Source organism: Dipodomys merriami, unplaced genomic scaffold, assembly GCF_024711535.1.
Source record: "Dipodomys merriami isolate MVZ:Mamm:240054 unplaced genomic scaffold, mDipMer1.0.p SCAF_52, whole genome shotgun sequence".
Classification (NCBI taxonomy): Eukaryota; Metazoa; Chordata; class Mammalia; order Rodentia; family Heteromyidae; genus Dipodomys; species Dipodomys merriami.
In genome coordinates this window covers 5261851-5282375 of record NW_027206091.1, presented here as the reverse complement: position 1 = coordinate 5282375, position 20525 = coordinate 5261851, and the positions used below count along the sequence as shown (strand labels likewise).

General features: G+C 48.2%; 2 protein-coding genes across 2 annotated transcripts in view; one reads left to right on the top strand and one right to left on the bottom strand.

Moving 5' to 3' along the window:
* The window catches only part of Gpatch1 (G-patch domain containing 1), a 29637-nt gene extending 12943 nt beyond the window's left edge, over positions 1 to 16694 (bottom strand). The window contains exons 1-10 of the mRNA XM_069998561.1: positions 16616 to 16694; positions 12693 to 12827; positions 12087 to 12172; positions 10139 to 10299; positions 9485 to 9582; positions 8158 to 8216; positions 7068 to 7313; positions 5413 to 5560; positions 2358 to 2437; positions 860 to 1064 (exon numbers count right to left, since the gene is read on the bottom strand). Coding sequence (XP_069854662.1) covers positions 860 to 1064; positions 2358 to 2437; positions 5413 to 5560; positions 7068 to 7313; positions 8158 to 8216; positions 9485 to 9582; positions 10139 to 10299; positions 12087 to 12172; positions 12693 to 12827; positions 16616 to 16682 — 1285 coding nt within the window. The 5' untranslated portion in view covers positions 16683 to 16694. The remainder of the gene's footprint in view (positions 1 to 859; positions 1065 to 2357; positions 2438 to 5412; positions 5561 to 7067; positions 7314 to 8157; positions 8217 to 9484; positions 9583 to 10138; positions 10300 to 12086; positions 12173 to 12692; positions 12828 to 16615) is intronic.
* A 2348-nt stretch (positions 16695 to 19042) lies between these two features.
* Positions 19043 to 20525, top strand: part of Rhpn2 (rhophilin Rho GTPase binding protein 2) — a 52064-nt gene continuing 50581 nt past the window's right edge. The window contains exon 1 of the mRNA XM_069998559.1: positions 19043 to 19126. Coding sequence (XP_069854660.1) covers positions 19058 to 19126 — 69 coding nt within the window. The 5' untranslated portion in view covers positions 19043 to 19057. The remainder of the gene's footprint in view (positions 19127 to 20525) is intronic.

Sequence of the window (20525 nt, the reverse complement as noted above, 5' to 3'; positions counted from 1 at the left end):
TCTGAAAAACTCTTACCTTTAACTAACCAGTAAAAACTGTAGGTGGAGCTGGGAATGTGGCCTAGTGGTAGAGTGTTTGCCTAGCATGCATGAAGCCCCAGGTTCGATTCCTCAGTACCACATAGACAGAAAAAGCCGGAAGTGGTGCTGTGGCTCAAGTGGTAGAGTACTAGCCTTGAGCTGAAGAGCTGAGGGACAGCGCCCAGGCCCAGAGTTCAAGCGCTATGACCAAAAAAAAAGCTGTAGGTAGAGGTGTGACTCAAGTGGAAGAGTGCCAGCCTTGAGTAAAAAGGCAAAAAAGAAAGAACGAGCCGGGCACTGGTGGCTCATGCCTGTAATCCCAGCTACTCAGTAGGCTGAGATCTGAGGATCAGGGTTCAAAGCCAGATGGGCAGGACGGTACATGAGATTTTTTTTTTTTTGCCAGTTGTGGGGCCTGAACTCTGGGCCTGGGCGCTGTTCTTCATCTCTTCAGCTCAAGGCTAGCACTCTACCACTTGAGCCACAGCGCCACTTCTGGCTTTTTTCTTTTTGCTTATGTGGTGCTGAGGAGTCGAACCCAGGGCCTCATGCATGCAAGGCAAGCGCTCTACCACTGAGCCACCTTCCTAGCCCCAGTACATGAGATTTTTAACTCCAATTAACCTTCAAAATGCTGGACATGGAGCATGGTAGAGCTCTAACCTTAAGAGAAAAAGGTAAGGGACAGTGCCTAGGCCCTGAGTTCAAGCCCCAGGACTGGCAGGAAAAAAGAAAACATGTAAAGAATCTTATTAGGAAATCCACACCTTTCTACTTTGACTTTGACAAGACAGATTATTCTAAATGTGATGATTTCAGTGTCACCCAGGGCACTTACCTTGGACAGGTGTCTCTCCCAGCAGTTCCCCCCGCTTGGAGGCATTCAGTTGGTGCCTACTATGTGTGCCTGGATCATGGACTGCCTTTCCTGATGAATCTGATAACACCTGAAGTAGGTGCGAGTTTTCAGAAGTTGCAGCTACCACGGGTCTGAAATAATGCACCGGCCGATAGTCTCTTGGCAACTCAGGGGGTGCATAAATCTTAACAAAACAAAGTGAAACAAAACTCAGAAAACACTGGCTACAGGAAGATCATGTTAGATTTAACCCCTGAACAATGTAATCCCACCCCTTTCCAAGATGAGGCTCAGCAGGTAGGGAACCCTGGATCTACCTGGCCAGGTGTCTATTTGGGCCTAACAGGGTCACCAGAGACACACTGGTCCAATGGTCACACAGTTTGAAATTTGGCCCCATCACTTATCCTACAAATGCAACTATGTCTGTTTTATTATTAATTTATGTATAGATGTATGTATGTATATATGTATTTTTGCTAGTACTGGAGCTTGAACTCAGGGCCTGGGTGCTGTTCCCTAGCTTTTTTTGCTCAAGGCTGGCACTCTACCACTTAAGCAATTCCTCTACTTCTAGCTTTTTGCTGGTTAATTTGAGGTAAGAATCTGCCCAGGCTGTCTTTGAACTTCAATCCTCAGATCTCAGTCTCCTCAATACATAGGAGATTACAAGTGTGAGATATCAGCTTCTTATCTTTTCCTTCCTTCCTTCCTTCCTTCCTTCCTTCCTTCCTTCCTTCCTTCCTTCTTTCCTTCCCTTTCTTTCTTTCTTTCTTTTTTCTTTCTTTCTTTCTTTCTTTCTTTCTTTCTTTCTTTCTTTCTGCCTCAGGTTCTTGCTTGGCTTTTCTTGCTCAAGGCTGGTGCTCTACCACTTGAGTCTATACCTCCACTTTCAGTTTTTCTGCTGGCTATTTGAAGTTAAGAATTTCTTGGATTTGTCTGTCTATGCTGGCTTTTTTCTTTTTCTTTTTTTTGCCAGTCCTGGGGCTTGAACTCAGGACCTGGGCACTGTCTCTGAGCCTCTCTGTGCTTAAGGCTAGCACTCTACCACTTGAGCCACAGAGCCACTTCGAGCTTTTTCTTATTATGTGGTACTGAGGAATCAAACCCAGGGCTTCATGCACACAAGGCAAGAACTCTACCACTAAGCCACATTCCCAGACCCTTATCTTTTCAATTAATATAGTAACTGACATTACATAGCAGCACATGTTTTAAGCCCCAAACTAGTTTAAAAGATTTTTTTTTGGGGGTCCGGTCGTGGGGCCTGAACTCTGGCCTGAGCGCTGTCCCTCAGCTCTTCAGCTCAAGGCTAGCGCTCTACCACTTGAGCCACAGCACCACTTCCAGCTTTTTTCTTTTTGCTTATGTGGTGCTGAGGAATTGAACCCAGGGCCTCAGGCATGCAAGGCAAGCGCTCTACCACTGAGCTACCTTCCCAGCCCCTAAAACATTTTTAATATAAAGGTTTTCTTACTTTCTTAGAAGATAAACGTTTAGAAGCCAAGGAAAATCCATCCAAAATTTTGCCAATGTAGCGAAGATCTTTCTCTGGTTCTATAAAATGATGTCACCGATTAATTGCCAACGTTGAGAACAATAAAGGTAAGACCAAAGATATAAATAGTACTTGACATGAGTGATGTCACTCCAAGGGCACAGTACCAGGGTGACAGAATGGTAGGCAAAGCCCTCACACCCCTATTGACACAATGACTTATGACCCTGCCCACAGCACTCTCCGCTGCTGCTGCTTAGCTGTCCAGACAGGAAGCCATGGCTGGCTTCCCAAGACAAGTACTTCCACAGTGTCTCTCTTTCCCTCTCTCTCTCTCTCTCTCTCCCTCTCCCTCTCCCTTTTTCTCCCTCCCTCCCTCCCTCCCTCTCTCTCTCTCTCTCTCAATCTCTCTCCCTCCCTCCCTCTCTCTCTCTCTCTCCTTTCTGGTTCTGGGGCAAGAACTCTGGGCTTAGACGCTGTCCTTGAACTTTTGTGTTCAAGGCTAGTGCTCTACCACTTGAGCCACAGCTCCACTTCCAGCTTTTTTTTTTTTTTGCTGGTCGTGGGGCCTGAACTCTGGGCCTGGACACTCTCCCTCAGCTCTTCAGCTCAAGGCTAGTGCCCAACCACTTGAGCCACAGCACCACTTCCGGCTTTTTTCTGTTTATGTGGTGCTGAGGAATCAAACCCAGGGCCTCATGAATGCAAGGCAAGCACTCTACCACTGAGCCACCTTCCCAGCCCCAAATTCCAGGTTTTTGTTGTTAACTGTAGATAAGAGTCTCACATTCTTTCCTGCCTAGGCTGGCTTTGAACTGTGATCCTTAGATCTCGGTCTCCTGAGTAGTTAAGATGATAGGTGGGAGCTAGCACCCAACTTCCTCAATGTATCATTATAAAAAAGGACCCCAGGTCCTGTGGCGTAAAAGCTTTCAAGAAAAACTACACAGAGGTTAAGTATGGACAAAAATAAAAACCATAGCTGTAAAAATCACTTCTCACACTTCATGAAAAGCCTCCTCAGGGAGGTCCCTCCTGTTGCTTAGCAACCATCCAAATAAAACACAAAAGATAACCCACAACTGGGGCAGCCTGTAATCTAATCCATGACAAATTAAATGTGCCTCTGTCTTTTACAAATGAAATTCTAGCAGGTGATAAAGATCACAAAGGTAGGAAACTGAATAACCAGTGTCCTCTGGCTGGCTCAAAGCAGGAAGACTGGGCACTGGCCATGGAGACAAACCCAAGAACAAAGGTCCTATAATCCAAGCACTTCCTGAACAGATGGCTATGTCAGCAGTCTATACAGTAAGCCTATAACAGGTTTTTGTTTTTGCTAAAAGCACTAATGCTCTACTTGGCCCATGAATTAATGAAAAGCAGGGTTGAAATTAGGCATCTCAGGGCTAGTCAATGGTGGCTCATGACTGTCATCCTGGCTACCTCAGGAGGCTGAGATTTGAGGATCAAGGTTTGAAGCCAGAAAAATATAAGACTCTCTTATTTCCAATGAACCAGCAAAAAGCTATAAGTGGAGCTGTGGCTCAAGAGGTAGAGTACCAGCCTGGAGTGAAAAACTTAAGGACATCACCCAGGCCCTGAGTTCAAGGCCTAACAAAGGTACCAAAAAAAAACCCGGAAAACTACATAGTTCAGACTACAGATGTGCTGGGTGTCAGTGACTCATGCCTGTAATCCTAGCTTCTCAGAAGGCTGAGATCTGAGGATCACAGTTCAAAGCCAGCCCGGGCAGGAAAAACCATGAAACTCTTATCTCCAATAAACTACCAGCACACCAGAAGTGGCCCTATGGCTCTAGTGGTAGAGCGCTAGCCTTGAGCTGAAGAGCTGAGGGACAGTGCCCAGGCCCAGAGTTCAAGTCCCATAACTAACAACAACAACAACAAAAGACTACAGATGTTTGGCCCTGGGGGCAGGAAGAAAGGTAGCTGCAGGAGATGGGCCACAACTTGGCAGGACCAAGGGATGAAGGCTTACAGATAGCAAAGGAGGGAGTACTCAGACTTTATTGGGGAGAGGTAGGAGCCAGGATATAGATTATCATAGGGTCCAGAATATAGCATACCAGCAAGATTTAGCTTTAAAGGCAGATTTAAACTTCTCTGGTTTTTTTGTTTGTTTGTTTTTTTGGGTCCGGTCGTGGGGCCTGAACTCTGGGCCTGGGCGCTGTCCCTCAACTCTTCAGCTCAAGGCTAGCGCTCTACCACTTGAGCCACAGCGCCACTTTCGGCTTTTTTCTTTTTGCTTATGTGGTGCTGAGGAATTGAACCCAGGGCCTCAGGCATGCAAGGCAAGCGCTCTACCACTGAGCCACCTTCCCAGCCCTAAACTTCTCTGTTTTTGTTGTTGCTGTTGTTGTGTGTTTGGTCCTGGGGTTAGAGCTTTTTTACTCAAGGCTAGTACTCTACCATTTGAGCCACAGCTCCACTTTCAGTTTTGGGTTTTTTTTTTGTTTCGTGCCTAATTGGAGATAAAGAGTCTCATGGGTTTTCCTGCCCTAGTTGGCTGAGATCTCAGCCTCTCAAGCAGCTAGAATTACAGGTGTGAGCTACCAGCACCTGGCCTAAACCTGTTATACACAGTATTAACTCTTTTTTTTTCATTTTCTTTTTTCTTTTTTTTTTTTTTATGTCATGGGGCTTTAACTCTGGGCCTGGGCACTGTCCCTGAACTCTTTAGCTCAAGGCAAGCACTCTACCGTTTGAGCCACAACACCACTTCTGGTTTTCTGGTGGCTTATTAAGAGATAAAAGTCTCACAGACTTTTCCTGCTCTGGCTAGCTTTGAACTGCAATCCTCAGATCTTAGCCTCCTGAATAGCTAGGATTACCGGCTCGAGCCACCGCCTATTGCCAGTCGTTTAGGTAATGAATTCAGGATGCTTTGCCGGTGATATAACTAATGTAATTAATGATTAACATGTACTAGTAGAGACATCAATCTTATCAGTTCTTTCTTCCTGAGATTCTGACACTTAGTCCTACCACTGGGTACAGCCTTCTGGAATTACCTCTTTGATTTTTGTATTGCCTGGGCGCTGTCCAGCCATAAAGCCCATCACCAGGTTCCTCATCCTTCAAAACTGTGTCATACTTAGACAGAGTTTCTGTGGCATAGATATCATCATCTTCCTCTTCCAGGGCACCTACACCAAAAGCCTGCAAAAATAAAATAAAATAAGGTTTCAGCTGGGCACCAGTGGGTGGCTCACGCCTATAACCCTAACTAGTCAGAAGGCAGAGATCTAGGGATTGTGGTTCAAAGCCAGCCAGAGCAAGAAAGTCTGTGAGACTCTTTTCTGCATGTAAGCACCGAAAAAGCCAGAACTGGAGCTGTGGCTCAAGTGGTAGAGACCAGCCTTGGGTGAAAAAGCTCAGGGATAGTGCCCACGCTCTGAACTCAAATGCCAAGACCAGCAGTAAATAAGTAAATAAAAATAAGGTTTCAGACAGTGATTACTGGATCTAGGGTATAAATCACTGAAAGATAAAGTTACTTTAAGAAGGTGACTGAGGGGCTGGGAAGGTGGCTCAGTGGTAGAGCACTTGCCTTGCATGCCTGAGGCCCTGGGTTCGATTCCTCAGCACCACATAAGCAAAAAGAAAAAAGCTGGAAGTGGCGCTGTGGCTCAAGTGGTAGAGTGCTAGCCTTGAACTGAAGAGCTGAGGGACAGCACCCAGGCCCAGAGTTCAGGCCCCACGACTGGACCCAAAAAAAAAAAAAAAAGAAGGTAACTGAAGGGCTAGGAAGGTGGCTTGGTGGTAGCGTGCTTGCCTAGCATGCATGAAGCCCTGGGTTCAATTCCTTAGTACCACATTAACAGAAAAAGCTGGAAGTGGTGCTGTGGTTCAAGTGGTAGAGTGCTAGCCTTGAATCTAAGAAGCTCAGGGACAGTGCCTAGGCTGAGTTCAAGCCCCAGGACTGGCAAAAAGAAAAAGAAAAAAAGAATGAACATGATTGAAGCAGGAAGATGGTGGCTCACACCATTAATTTTAGCTACTAAGGAGGCTGAGATCTGAGGACTGAGGTTCAAACCTAACGTGGGTGTCTGTGGAAGTGTGTGGAGTAGAGCGGCCTGCCTCTCCCGGTGTGTCATTTGTGCACATTCTGAGGTGACTTCGGTGCAGCCAGGCCCTGAGCCAGGTGGCCGGAGCGCTCTAGGCCCAGGCCTGGGTGGGGGTTCTGTGAAAGTATGTGGCGCACTGAGGCCTGTCTCTCCTGGTGTGTCCAATAAATCACCAAAAAGCCAGAAGAAGAAGTGTGGCTCAAGTGGTAGAGTGCCAGACTTTAGTGAAAAATCTAAGGGACCAGTGCCAAGGCCTGAGTTCAAGTCCCAGTGCTGGCGCATATGTGTGCGCAAACACACACACACACATACACACACAGGCACACACAAAAGAATGTGAAAGCAGTCCTCACACTGAGAACACACAAACTCCACCAAGAACATCCCCACAGAGTCTTTGCAGTTCATTCATAAAATCAGGAGAGGGTGCTTTATGAGCCTTTCCAAATGACCCTAGGATTCATGCCCATATGTTCCCATATGGAACACTCAAGTCGTTCCATATTCTGTGAATGCATCCCTAGAGGGGTCAGAGTGTATGTGGGAAGCACCATCATTTGTCAGGGACTCCAGCCTTAAAAAAACAGAAACATTTTTACCTGGCCTGAAATTCCCAATTTTCTTCCTTTATTCGGTTCAACATCTCCAATAAGATGGCTGGCCCCCCCCTCAGAGCCTCCACCAAAGAGATTAAAATGCTCCCTTGAACTTCCAAACAGTGCTTGGTGGGGATCCAGGCCCTTGTAAGCCAGTCCGTGGACATTATCTTTGGGTGTGAAATCCACAGGGGTGACGTCTTTAGGGGCAAAGGTCACATCATCAGGCAAGTAGTCATCGTCTTCATCCTGTTTCCGGTGTGTAAAATGGGATTAAGGTGAGTGTATAGCACAGAGAGATAACCTGTGAGATTATTTTAAAATATGGTGATTAATCGCAAACAGAACAATTATCAAGCTTGCATATATGCTGTTATAAATGACTAAACCACGTCCCTGAACAAATGATACAAACACAAACAACTCCACTTTAAGAATCTGAATGAACAGGTGACTCATGCCTGAAATCTCAATTACTCAGGAGGCTGAGACCTGAGGATCATAGTTCCCAGCCCATCGGAGCAGAGAAAGCCTGTGATACTCTTCTCTCCCATTAAAACCAACAAAAAAGTCTGAAACAGCTGTAGCCCAAGTGATAAAGTGCTAATCTTTTTTTTTTTTTTTTTTTGCAAGTCCTGGGGCTTGAACTCAGGGCCTGGGCTCTGTCCCTGAGCCTTTCTGTGCTCAAGGGTGGCACTCTACCACTTGAGCCATAGCGCCACTTCTGGCATTTTCTGTTTATGTGGAACTGAGGAATGGAACTCACAGCTTCATGCATGCAAGGCAAGCATTCTACCACTAAGCCACATTCCCAGCCCTAGAGTGCTAATCTTGAGTGAAAAATACAAGAGAAGGAAAAAAAAAGAGAGAGAGAGAGAGAATCTGAGCAGGTTGAGGCTTTAGCTCAGAGGCAGTACAATACGTGGCATGCATGAGGTACTTGGTTCAATTTGTGCGCCCCCCCCCTCCCCGACCTGATGCTGTTGCAGAAAAAAACATTAACTGACATAACATGGTCATGGGATCAGTTGGTATCAATGGGCCCTCCTAACGTGTCACAATCACAAAGTAACAGGTTCTGCTGAAGTGATACCTCAGAGCCTTCAGAGTCTCCAGGGGGTAAGGCACAGCCGTAGATTTTTACTCCAGGATCTATAAAAGAGGTTGCAAAGGCATTAGTCATGAGTGACCAGACCTATGGACATTTTACAGGGACACAGGGCTGCAGAGGTCAGAGATGGGTCACCAGGAGACTCCCATCCCAGGCCCTGCCCCACCCACACTGATAACAATACTGTGTTGTTCTAATACCATGGAGAACTCCAAAGAAATCACACTGCCCTAAAACACAATATGCAGTTGGGCACTGGTGGCTCACACCTGTAATTCTGGCTATTCAGGATGCTGAGATCTGAGGATCACAGTTCAAAGCCACCTGAAGCAAGCAGAGTCTATGAGACTCTCTTATCTCCAGTGAACCAGCAAAAAAAAAAAGTTGGAAAAGGAGCTGTGGGTTGAGGGGTAGAAACATCTGCCTTGAGTGAAAAAACTAAGACAGAACTCAGGCCTACAGTACTAGCACCAAAAGTAAATAAAGTTTTGAAACATACATATCTCACTGACCCAGCAATTCTGCCTCTAGAAACATGCAACCATTAAAGAGTAGGCTATAAGCTGGGTATCATGACTGTAACCCTAGCTACTTGGGAGGCTGAAGTCAGAGCAGCCCAGAGAAGTCCCCATCTCCATGGAGGTAAGCTGGATGCAACAATGCACACCTGCAATCCCACTAACAATGAGAGGAAGTGGATAGCACATCCAGGCAAGACACGAGACCCTGTATAAAAAACCATCAGCAAAAAACTAGGCTGGGCCCGGTGCGGTGGCATGTGCCTGTAATCCCAGCTACTCGGAAGGCTGAGCCCGGAGGATCGCTTGAGTCCAGGAGTTCTGGGCTGCAGTGCGCTATGCCGATCGGGTGTCCGCACTAAATTTGGCATCAATATGGTGACCTCCCGGGAGCGGGGGAACACCAGGTTGCCTAAGGAGGGGTGAACCGGCCCAGGTCGGAAAAAACTAGGCTGGGAGCATTGTCATATCAAGGGGTAAAGTGCCAGTGTAGCAAGCATAAGGGCCCTGAGTTCAAATCCCAATACCGAAGAAAATTAAAAAAGAAAGAAACAAAAAGGAGAAGAAAGAGAACAAAGAGGAGGAGAAGAGGAGGAGGAGGAAGAGGAGGAGGAGGAAGAGGACTACAAGAGGGAATTGTAGCCAGGCACATGTTAATCCCAGTACTTGGGAGGCAAAAGCAGGAGGATGAAAAGTCCAAGTCAGCATGAGCTACACAGAGAGACCTTATCTCACAAAACAAACACACAAACATGCTATAGAATTAAATTAGTAATGGTCTGTAGACATACCAGGTTTTTGTCTGCGTGGCCTTCTCTTGACTCGAGGACCAACTCCTTGTCCTTCCTTCCAACCCATTTTTCTTAGCAATTCAAACCCAACAGATAACCTAGGAGACCAAGGTAGGCATTGGACATGAACTTCTTTTACAAGGCCAGCAGGAGCAGCAGCAAGAAGCAAGCAGCATCTGCTTCTGGTCTCATCTTATCTGGGCTCACCCATCCCCCATGTCACACTGCTGTGACACAGCAGGTGCAGCCACAGCTCCCTGAGCTTGGGACCGATGAGCTGGGAAGTTCATCAGAAGTCTCTCCCTCTCTCTCCCAGGCCTTTGGACAGTCCCTATCTAGCATGTGTCTTGGGCAAATCTGAGGCTGCCACATCAGGTCACATCCTACCACAAGTCCCCTGGAAGAGAACAGAGAGGTGTGGGGAAAGAAAAGGTAGAATGAGATAGGGAACCCCAGCAGCTGGCCAGGCCAGAGGCTGGGACTCCTAAGCCCTTTAATAAGGATACCTTAAGACCTCTTGGGCAAAAGCCCTTTATGTCAACTTCTAGTCTAGGAAAGATTCTCTTGGCTTGCTGTCAATTAACTCCAAGGTAAGACATTACACACACACACACACAAACACACACACACACACACAGAGCAAACTCTCCTCACTTTGCTGGTGTTACGAAGTCATCGAGCAGAGTGGCTCCAGGAATGGGGGCTGTTGCAGCTACCAGTTGCCTGGCTTTTTCTTGGATTCTGTCTTTGGTTTTGGAAGCAAAATCATCTGTGGTGACAATTGCTTTAGGTGCTATCCCAAATTCACTAAGATCCTTTAAAAGAAAGAATGCACACAGAATTCCATTACTTGGAGGTATGATGTGTCACATGGCTTTGTTTCTTTTTCTTTTCTTTTTTACTGGGGAGTAGGGGGCGGCGGGGGGCGGTGCCTAACCTGGGACTTGAACTCAGAGCCTGTGTGTCATCTCTGAGGTTGTTTTTTTTTGTTTTTTTTTTTCAAGGCTGGCCCTCTGCAACTTGGGCCACAGCTCCACTTCCAGGGTTTTGGTACTTAACTGGAGATAGGAGTTTTACAGACTTTCCTGCCTGGGCTGGATTTGAACCTGAGTAGCTATGTTTACAAGCATGAGCCACCAGCACCTGGCAAGTTTTGTGTTTTTAAAAAACAAATCAGCCGGGCGCCGGTGGCTCATGCCTGTAATCCTAGCTACTCAGGAGGCTGAGATCGGAGGATCATGGTTCAAAGCCAGCCCAGGCAGGAAAGTCTGTGAGACTCTTATTTCCAATAAACCACTGGAAAACCAGAAGTGGCACTGTGGCTCAAGCGGTAGAGCGCTTTCCTTGAGCTGAAGAGCACAGGGGCAGCACCCAGGCCCAGAGTTCAAGCACCACGACCAACCAAAAAAAAAACAACAACAAATCAATGGCTGGGAATCTAGCTTAGTGGTAGAATGCTTGATTAGCTTGCATAAAACCCTAGGTTTGATTCCTTAGTACCTTAGTACTTTACCACTTGACTGTAGGTCAAGTGATAAAGTGCTAGCCCTGAGCAAAAGAAGCCCAGGGACAGTGCTTGAGCTGAAGAGCACAGGGACAGCACCCAGGCCCTGAGTTCAAGCCCCAGGACAGGCAAAAAAAAAAAAAAAAATCAAGTCAGGCACTGGTGGCTAACACCTATAATCCTAGCTAGTCACAGGAAGCTGATCTAAGGATTGTGGTTCAAAGCCAGCCCTGGCAGTTAAGTCACTGAGCCTCTTATCTCCAATGAACCACCAGAAAATTGGAAGTGGCACTGTGAATCAAAGTGATAGAGCACTAGCTAGCCTTCAGGAAAAAATGCTCAGGGATAGCACCCATGCTCTGAATTTAAGCCCCACAACCAAGAACAACAAAAATAAATAAATAAAATTAAAAAAAAAAATCAAGGAGCCAGGCACCAGTGGCTCAGGAGGCTGAGATCTGAGGACTGCAGTTCAAAGCCAGCCTATGCAGAAAAGTTCCTATGAGACTCTCCACTTAACCACTCAAAAATGAGAAGTGGTGCTCTGGCTCAAGTGGTAGAGTGCTAGCTCAGGGGTAGTGCTCAGGTCCTGAGTTCAAGCCCCACAACCAATTATAACAACAGGGGCTGGGAAGGTAGATCAGTGGTAGAGAGCTTGCCTTGCATGCATGAGGCCCTGAGTTTGATTCCTCAGCACTACATAAGCAGAAAAAAGCCAGAAGTGGCGCTATGGCTCAAGTGGTAGAGCGCTAGCCTTGAGCTGAAGAGCTGAGGGACAGCACCCAGGCCCAGAGTTCAAGCCCCATAACTGACCAAAAAAAAAGGGTAAGTTTGATGGACGCTAGTGACTCATGCCTGTAATCCTAGCTACTCAGGAGGCTGAGATCTGAGAATCAAGGTTCAAAGCCAGCCCTGGCAGGAAAGTCCATGAGACATTTATCTTTAATTAACCACTAGAAAACCAGAAGAGTCTGCTGTGACTCAAAGTGGTTAGAGCCCTAGCTTTGAGCAAAAGAACTCAAAGACAGAGCCCAGACCTTGAGTTCAAGCTCCATGACTGACCAAAAAAAAAAAAGGAGTCAAGTTTTACATATCTACCTCTTCATCCATAAAATCTTCAGGTCCAAGGACAGATTTGTCTGCTCTGTTCTGTCGTGAAGACACAAAGGTTGAGGGTGTCCATCCTAGAAAGAAAGTGGTTCAGAATTTTACAATCCAATATAGCATTCTGGTTTCTGACTAGGCCATTAAGTAACATGCTGGGACTTGAAACTCAGCTATTGCCCATCTTGCTGTGTGGTGGACATCAATCACTTCACATCTGCTCACATTAGTCCCTCCCGCCAGCGGACACAGCTCAGTGCATACCCAGAGGTTTCCTCTCAACTATTAAGAAATAAGCTGGCAGCAATGGTGGCTCACGCCTGTCATCCTAGCTACTCAAAAGGCTGCAGTCTGAAGATCAAGGTTTGAACCTAGCATATCTTCAATTAATCAGCAAAAAAAAAACCCAGAAGTAGAGTTGTGGTTCAAGTGGAAGCGCACCAGCTTTGAGCAAAAGAAGCTAAGTAACAGCACAAAGCCTTAAGTTTAAGCCCCAGTACTGACATAAAGGGGGAGGGGAGGAGATGGGAGGGGTTGGAATCATAGGTATTTCAACCATTTGCTCTGGCAGTAGAACAGTTGCTAGTGGGAAAATCTTACCTTCTTTTGAGCCAACGGTATTGAAGTACCCAGCAGAGAAGCCACCACTAAAGGCTCCATGGAACCGTTTATACCTTCCTTTTTCATCTCTTACTGTCTGGTCCTGAAGAGGAATGGGTTTCTTTGGCCTTTCACCTGGAAATAAAATAAACAAACCATTTTGTTGTTGTTTAAAAAACACTTAAACATAAATTGGGCACGATAGCTCCCACTTGTAATCCTAGCTACTTGGGAGGCTGAGATCTGAGGATGGAGATTTGAAGCCAGCCTGGGTAGACAAATCTGTGAGACTCTCATCTCCAATTAACCAGCAAAGTGGAGGTGTGGCTCAATTACTAGAGTACCAACCTTGAGCAAAAAAAGAAAACCCAGTCAGGTGCTGGTGGCTCATGCCTGTAATCCTAGCTACTAAAGAGACTGAGATCCGAGGATCACAGTTTGATGCTAGCTCAGGCAGAAAAGTCTCAGTGAGACTATTATCTCCAATTAACCACTCAGAAACCAAAGTGGCACTGTGGCTCAAGTGGTAGAGAGCTAGCCTTGAGCAAAAACAGGCTCATGGATAACACTCAGGCCTTGAGTTCAAGCCCCACAATGGACAACAAAACAAAACAAAACTCAGAAAATTTTAAAAAAGCCAAATGAGAGCTCCAGGTCTTGAATTCAAGTTACAGTACTGAAAGAATGAGGATAGAACTTTTATTGAAATGCTCATAAAAAAGTATTTTTGCCATGGGCTGGAAATGTGGCTTAGTGGTAGAGTGCTTGTCTAGTGTGCTTGAAGCCCTGGGTTCCATTCCTCACTACCATATATACAGAAAAAGCCAGACGTGGCACTGTGGTTCAAGTGGTAGAGTGCTAGCCTTGAGCAAAAGAAGTTCAAGGACAGTGCCCAGGCCCTGAGTTCAACGCCAGGACTAGCAAAAAAAAAAAAAAAAAAGGCATTTTTTGCCAGGCACTGATGGTTCACACATGTAATCCTAGCTACTCAAGAGGCTGAGATATTAGGGTTGAAGTTTGAAGCTAGCCCAGGCAGGAAAGTCCAAGAAACTTTAACCTCTAATAAACTACAAAAAACAATCAGAAGGGCTGGGAAGGTGGCTCAGTGGTAGAGCGCTTGCCTTGCATGCCTGAGGCCCTGGGTTCGATTCCTCAGCACCACAGAAGCAAAAAGAAAAAAGCCGGAAGAGGTGCTGTGGCTCAAGTGGTAGAGCGCTAGCCTTGAGCTGAAGAGCTGAGGAACAGAGCCCAGGCCAAGAGTTCAGTCCCCACGACCAGACCAAAACAAAAACAAAAAACAATCAGAAGTGGAGTTGTGGCTCAAGTGGTAGAGTGCTAGCCTTGAGCAAAAGCTTAGGGACAGTGCCCCGGCCCGGAGTTTAAGCCCAGTACTGGCACCTCCCCCCTCCTCCCGTCCCTTCCCCCCACCCCCATCCTCTCCCCCCCACACACAAAAAAAAAGATTCTTAGTTCAATATTGTTTAACTGAAAGTAATTTTTTTTTTTTTGGTTGGTTGTGGGGCTTGAACTCTGGGCCTGGGCGCTGTCCCTCAGCTCTTCAGTTCAAGGCTAGCGCTCTACTACTTGAGCCACAGCGCCACTTCTGGTTTTCTGGTGGTTTATTGGAGCTAAGAATGTCACAGACTTTCTTGCCTAGGCTGGCTTTGAACCATGAACCTCAGATCTCAGCCTCCTGAGTAGCTAGGATTAGAGGCGTGAGCCACTGGTGCCTGGTTTGAAAGTAAATTTATCCCATTTACTCCACAATAATTAACTATCCTATGAAGCAGGTTTTTTTTTCCTTTAACGTTTATTAGCATACATTAATATTAATAATACAGTAGGGTTTCATTGTGAAATTTCCAACAATGTAGAAACTAAAAGTAAAGGAATGTCCAGTTTTCTGGTGCTAACGAGTTCTCCCTTGTAGCTTGGGAAGGTTTAGGTCATTTCCGTCCATGGAAACAACAGCATGGTGATAAAGGTTTGCTTTTGAAGACTAGGAGCTTTGAGGTCAAATTCTCCTCCTTTACTACTTACTTTTGTGGTCTTGGGCAAATTACTTAATCTCTCAAAGGCGTAGCTTCCAATACTGTAACTTTAGGATTTAATGGGCCCTATTTTTGCAAGAAATTCAGCATGGCTTAGAAATGCGGTACACACACACACTCCACTTCTGCCTGTGTGCCTGGCATGAATACTCAGGTAAGGCAGGGTTTCTCAGCTATATGGACAGTTTGTGCTGAATAATTCCTTGTTGTGAGATGTGCTGGGGGCTGGAAGATAGTTCAGAACACTGCTGATCTACAACACTAGATGTCTGTAGCATGCTTCCCTCCCACCCACCCATAAGTCTGATACAAAGATGTCTGCAGACACTGCCCATTGTCACCAGCTGAGAATGACTGGTTTAAAATAAAAGAAGGTGGGTCCTGCCAGTACAATACTGGTTTTGCCATTCTCTATGTACCCTTGATCTAGAAGGAGATCCAGAGACATCTCAGTGACACAGGTGGCTATAAGATGATGAGGGTCAACCACTCCCTACAGGGCACCTAAGGAGAAGGCGCCATCTCTAACCACAGAGCTAGGGGGGAAAATCATAAGAAGAGGTGGCATTTTAACCAGACTCTGTTGTAATTACTGCTACTAATAACAACTAATTCCTTCCTTATCAGGGATGTGATAAATCATGAAGGTACTCATTAAGTACCTTCCCTGAGGTCCACAGTTAATAAGCACAAAGAAAAACCAGATCTCAACTCTGGTCTCCAAGCCAGGTATGGTACCCACAATGTTCCCTTTCTTATTTGCTGATCAAATGTTTACTGAAGGAATCACCAGTGGCTCATGCCTGTAATACTAACTACTCAGGATCCTAAAATCTGAAGTTCAAATCCAGTCTGGGCAGACAAATCCTTAAGACTCTTGTCTCCAATTGACTAGCAAAAATCTGGAAGTAAAAAGGTATAACTCAAAGTGGGAGATTATCAGCCTTCGGCAATAAAACTGAGGGACAGTGCCCAGGTCCTAAGTTCAAACCCCAGGACCAGCAAAACTAAAACAAAAACACGTATCATATATGACCATCATATATGACATATTATGCATACATATGTTACATCTATATCTATATTCTTTAGTATATCTATAGCCAGGCGTGATGGTGCACCCCTCCAATCCCAAACAATCTGAAAGATGAGACAGGCCAGCCTGTACTACATGGTGAAGCCCTATTTCAAAGAGCAACAAAGTCAATCTGCTTATTATGCCAGGACACAGCCCCTGTTTGACCCCTGTGACAACTATCTTTTTTTTTTCTGGCACCATCTTTTCCACCCTCACCAATCCTGTCTATCCCTCTCTTTGCCAAACTGCCCCTCCCTTGAGTATCCCCTCCATCCCGTATCTTCGCAGGGCAAATTTTCTTGCGTGCTGGTCCTGGGGCTTGAACTCAGGGCTTGGGACGCTGTTCCTGAGCTTTTTCAAAACTCAAGGCTAGAGATCTACCACTTGTGTGTGTGATCTACCACTTGAGCCATAGCTACACTTCTGGGCTGGGCTGTGTGTGTGTGTTTAAGTGGAGGTAAGACTCTCACAGATTTTCCTGCACAGGCTGGTTTCGAACCACGATCCTCAGCTCTAGCTTCCTGAGTAGCTCCAGCGCTTGGCTCCAAAGCCATCTTTCCCCCCTTCGTTTCCAGTTTGAGGGCACACGTCCTCTCTCCTCGGGGGCGGGGAAATGGGGGTGTCTTGGGGAAGAAGCTGCTGCCCATCCCCGGCTCACACAACCACCATTTTTCTGGGTCTCTGATCCCCAACTTCCACAACAGCCAGCAAACCCGAGAGAGCAGCTGCTGTGATCCCAGAGCGAGCTGTACCGACAGCACCCCCGGCCGCCTCCCTCCAGACCCTGCCCGCACCTTCTTCCAGGGGCTCTAGGCCCGTGCCATAGCTGACCAGGTCTTCGTCGCTGTCTGCAGCCGCCATCCTGGCCTCTTCCGGGCCCCGCCCCTTCGCTACGGGGGCCGACTGCGGTCAAAAGACATCACAGTTTTTCTTCTCCGCGAACCCAAAGGATGCTTTTAAGTTTAGTGAGTTTGTCTGAGTGTCTATCCTAGTTCTGTTTAAAAGGTCCAGTGGGAAGTGAGTTCCTTGGGCGAGCTCTCTCCCTGAGCTTTGTTTTACGTATTTTATTTTCTTATGGCTAGTACTATTTGTGCCACAACTCCACTTCTGGCTTTTTCTGGGTAGTTATTTGGTAACAAGAGTTTATGTAGACTTTCCTGCTCAGGCTGGTTTTGACCTTTGATCCTCAGATCGCATCCTCCTGTATAGATAGGATTACAGTTATGGTTACTCTTTCTGTCTGTCTGTCTCTGATATAGATTTTTGATGATGTAGGCTGGCCTCGAACTCGGAATCTCCTGCCCTCATCCTTACAGAAGGCTGGAATTCATAGGTGTACATGGCCATGCCCAGCTTCTGCAGGTTCTTAGAATAGCCCTCTACGAAAACGTCTTTTCTAGAAAGTTTTACAGACTAACATAGGGATGAGAGACTTTATGTTTTTACTCATTTATTTATTTCGAACATTGACTTGGTTATTACCATTGTATTATAAAAATTTCAAACAACCCCTAATACACTTTAAAAAAAAAAAAAAGAGGTATGGTGTGTTTTAGCTGCAGCCTTCACTGGGATGGCCAAATTCAACTACACAAAGGAGTCCCTTGGTGGGAAGGGGACAAGGTAACGGCGGATCTCAATGGGGAAGCAGCGTGGCCTCCCGAGCCAGGGCCTCCAAGCTCCCAACGAATGGTTCAGCCAGGCATTCGTCCTAGAGGACCATGGGATGGAGTGGAGGCTGGCATGAACCCTGGCTCCACCGCCCTAGTCTCTCTTGAACTCAATGTCTGCCTGCTTGTCCCTGAGCTTTTCTCCTCAAAGCTGGTGCTCTACTCCTGTGCCGCAGCTCCACTTGTGGCTTTTTGCTGATTCATTGGAGATAAAGACTCTCACAGACTTTCTCACCTAGGCTGGTTTCGAACCTTGGTCCTTCAATCTCAAGCCTCCAGATTACAGTTGTAATGCCTCAACCAAATTTTCTTCCCAATAACCTTGACCAGCTTGAAAAATCATAGGATCCCACTTTACACTCAAGAAAACAAAAGTTGGAGTTGGCATACACCCAGTCCCTCGGGCACAAACCCGGTCCCCAGGTTCCTGCCAGAAGGTGGCCCCTTTCTCCAGAACCCCCAAAGGCTCCCATCGGATCCGCCTAACCCCAGCTTTGGAAGTCAACCAGCCAGCCAGGACGTTCGATGGCGCAGGTCCCCACGGTCCCTTTTCCTGACCCGTGGACCCAGTGTTTGGTGTCTCCAAACATGTCCGTCAGGAAGGGTCCTGGTCCCCCAAACATCCACACTTCTGGAGCACGAGATCTTGATTTTACTGCACCCGGTGGCACCGTGGCTCCCACAGGACCAACACCACCCAGATCACAGGTTCCGAGAGGATGAGGAGGGCGCCCAGCCACCCGTCCAGATCTCCCAGCAGCAGGGCGATGGCGGAGGGGTTTGGACAGACCCCACCGAGAATGCGAAGCCAAGGTCGGAGGCTTCTGTGGGCGGGGCTTCGGGGATTGGTTTGGGACTAGAGTGAGGGCGTGGCTTCGGTGAATGGGCGTGGCTAAGAGGGCGGAGTCTCGGTGGGAGGGGCGGGACTCCCATGCCCGGCGTACAGCGAGGTTAGGGGGTGGAGAAGCCAGGCTCCAAGACTGGAAGACTTGGCCTAGAGCGGGTTTAGGGGTTGAGCTTCAGAGCCCCAAGACTTCGCCTGGGAGGGGCTAGGGGCTTGGTCTCAGAGAGTGGAATTGAGCTCCAGGGCTCTGTGGCTGGACCTGAGGCTGGGAGGAGGCCTCAGTGGCTCCGGGGCGCCAAGACTTGGCCTGGGGCGGGGGATGAGGGCGTGGCCTTGTGGCTAGGGCGGGGCTCCCTGGTTTAGCCTACCACTCGATACGGGCGTGGCCTTCTGGTGGGCGGGGTTACGAGGCTCTCTTGCTTGCCCTCGAGCTGTGGGGGGGCGTGGTATTCACAGTGGGCGGGACTAGAGAGCTCCTAGGCTTGGCCTCGGGCTACGTGTGGGGCGTGGTATCTGTGGTGGGCGGAGCTACAGGGCTCCCAGGCTAGGCTTCGTGGGGGCGGGGCCTCGTGGGTGGGGCGGGGCTTCAGGCCTCGCGGGCTCGGATTGGGGCGGGGCTAGAGGGTGGCGGCGCGGGCGGGCGGAGGCGGGTCCTGGCGGCCTCTGGGGCGCTGGGGCGGCCTCGTCGCCTCAGTCCAGCCCTCGGCGCCAGCGCTGCCAGCATGACCGACGCGCTGCTGCCCGCGGCTCCCCGGCGGCTGGAGAAGGAAGGGGACGACTACTTTCGGAAGGTGGGGTGACTTGGTGCGGGGGTGCGACCTTCTTCTCCTCCGCAGGTGGCGGAGGGGGCTGTGGAAGCGCGCGGCCCCGGTGTGCGGGGGGGTCGGCCAGGCCGCGGGGACGACGCGTGGAGGGGGCGCGCAGGGCTGGGGCGGATCCCGCTGAGGAGAAGTCGGGGGTGGCTGAGGTACAGGTGGCAGCGCGGTGCGCGGGGCTCCTCCCTACGCGGAGGATGGGGGTTCTGGAGAGGTTACTCCGGGTCGTCCAGTTTGTCCATCCCGCCCGCGTGCTTCGAGAAAGGACCCAGGGATTCTTGGGGGGGGGGCGGCCGCCGGCGTGCTTGGCCTGACGGTGTGACCCCCCCCCCAGCTTCCAGTGGACCGTGAGGATGGTGAGGAAACCACCACCCCAGGTCGGGTTGGCGTTCTCTCAGTTGCTTTATTTCTTTTTAAGGGGTGAGGGGAAGCCCTTAGGTGGAAGGGGACCTCGGGTCCTGCCGGCCTAAGCTGGTCCCCGGCTACTCAGGAGGCCTCCCTCTCTCTGGGTCACTGTCGGTTCTGCTGCACGCTCACCACTGTCCACCCCCAACACACCCTTTGGGGGTGACAGTCCCATACAAGGGAACCCACCCCCACCTCCCCCCAGCCCGCGTCCGGTGGGGGCGCTGGGATTGCTTCACAGGTGGCAGGCAGCAAGGGGCTGGGTTATTAGGAAGCTTTCCAGCTGGGGACGATCACGGGGACACCTGCCACATCTTTCTTCTTGCAAATTCCCAGGGTGTCTAAAAATAGCCTTGGGAACTTGGCTCAGGGGTCACTGGGTGGGTTGTAAGCTTTTTTTTTTTTTCATTTTTTTATAACAGGTGTGATCACCCAGCGCACAGTGCCTAATTGTCAATAGGGAAGTGAAACTCCTCTCAGGACAATCAATTCTTAATTGTTCTGAGCCCGGCCATCCGGCTTGTAAAATGCCGTTGGCGTCTTCCTCCTTCCCTGGTGACACTGACTGACTACCTTGTTCTTTGGCTTATTGATAGACTGGAGGAGAATCTACGAATAACGGGTGGAGACCAAGTGGAGAAAAAAAGGCAAAAAAAAAATTTTTTTGCTGCTCTTTTGCTGTTCTTAGTATATTTATATAAGCTCATTTTGAAGTATATTTAAGTTCAAAGATGCCATCATGGAATTACAGGATTATAACTTCTAATTATGTGGGGCTTGGGACAGAGGATCACAAGGCCTTGGGATTGGCAGAAAGAAGCTTGGCCCGGGATTCTCAAAGATGTCCATTCCATGGCCCCAGGGCCTGACTGCCACCCCCACAAAATTGCTTTGTGGCCTCCAAGTTGCTGCAAACTCTTTGCTGGGACTTAATATTCTCTTTAGACTGTCATTTCTAACAGGTGGCTTT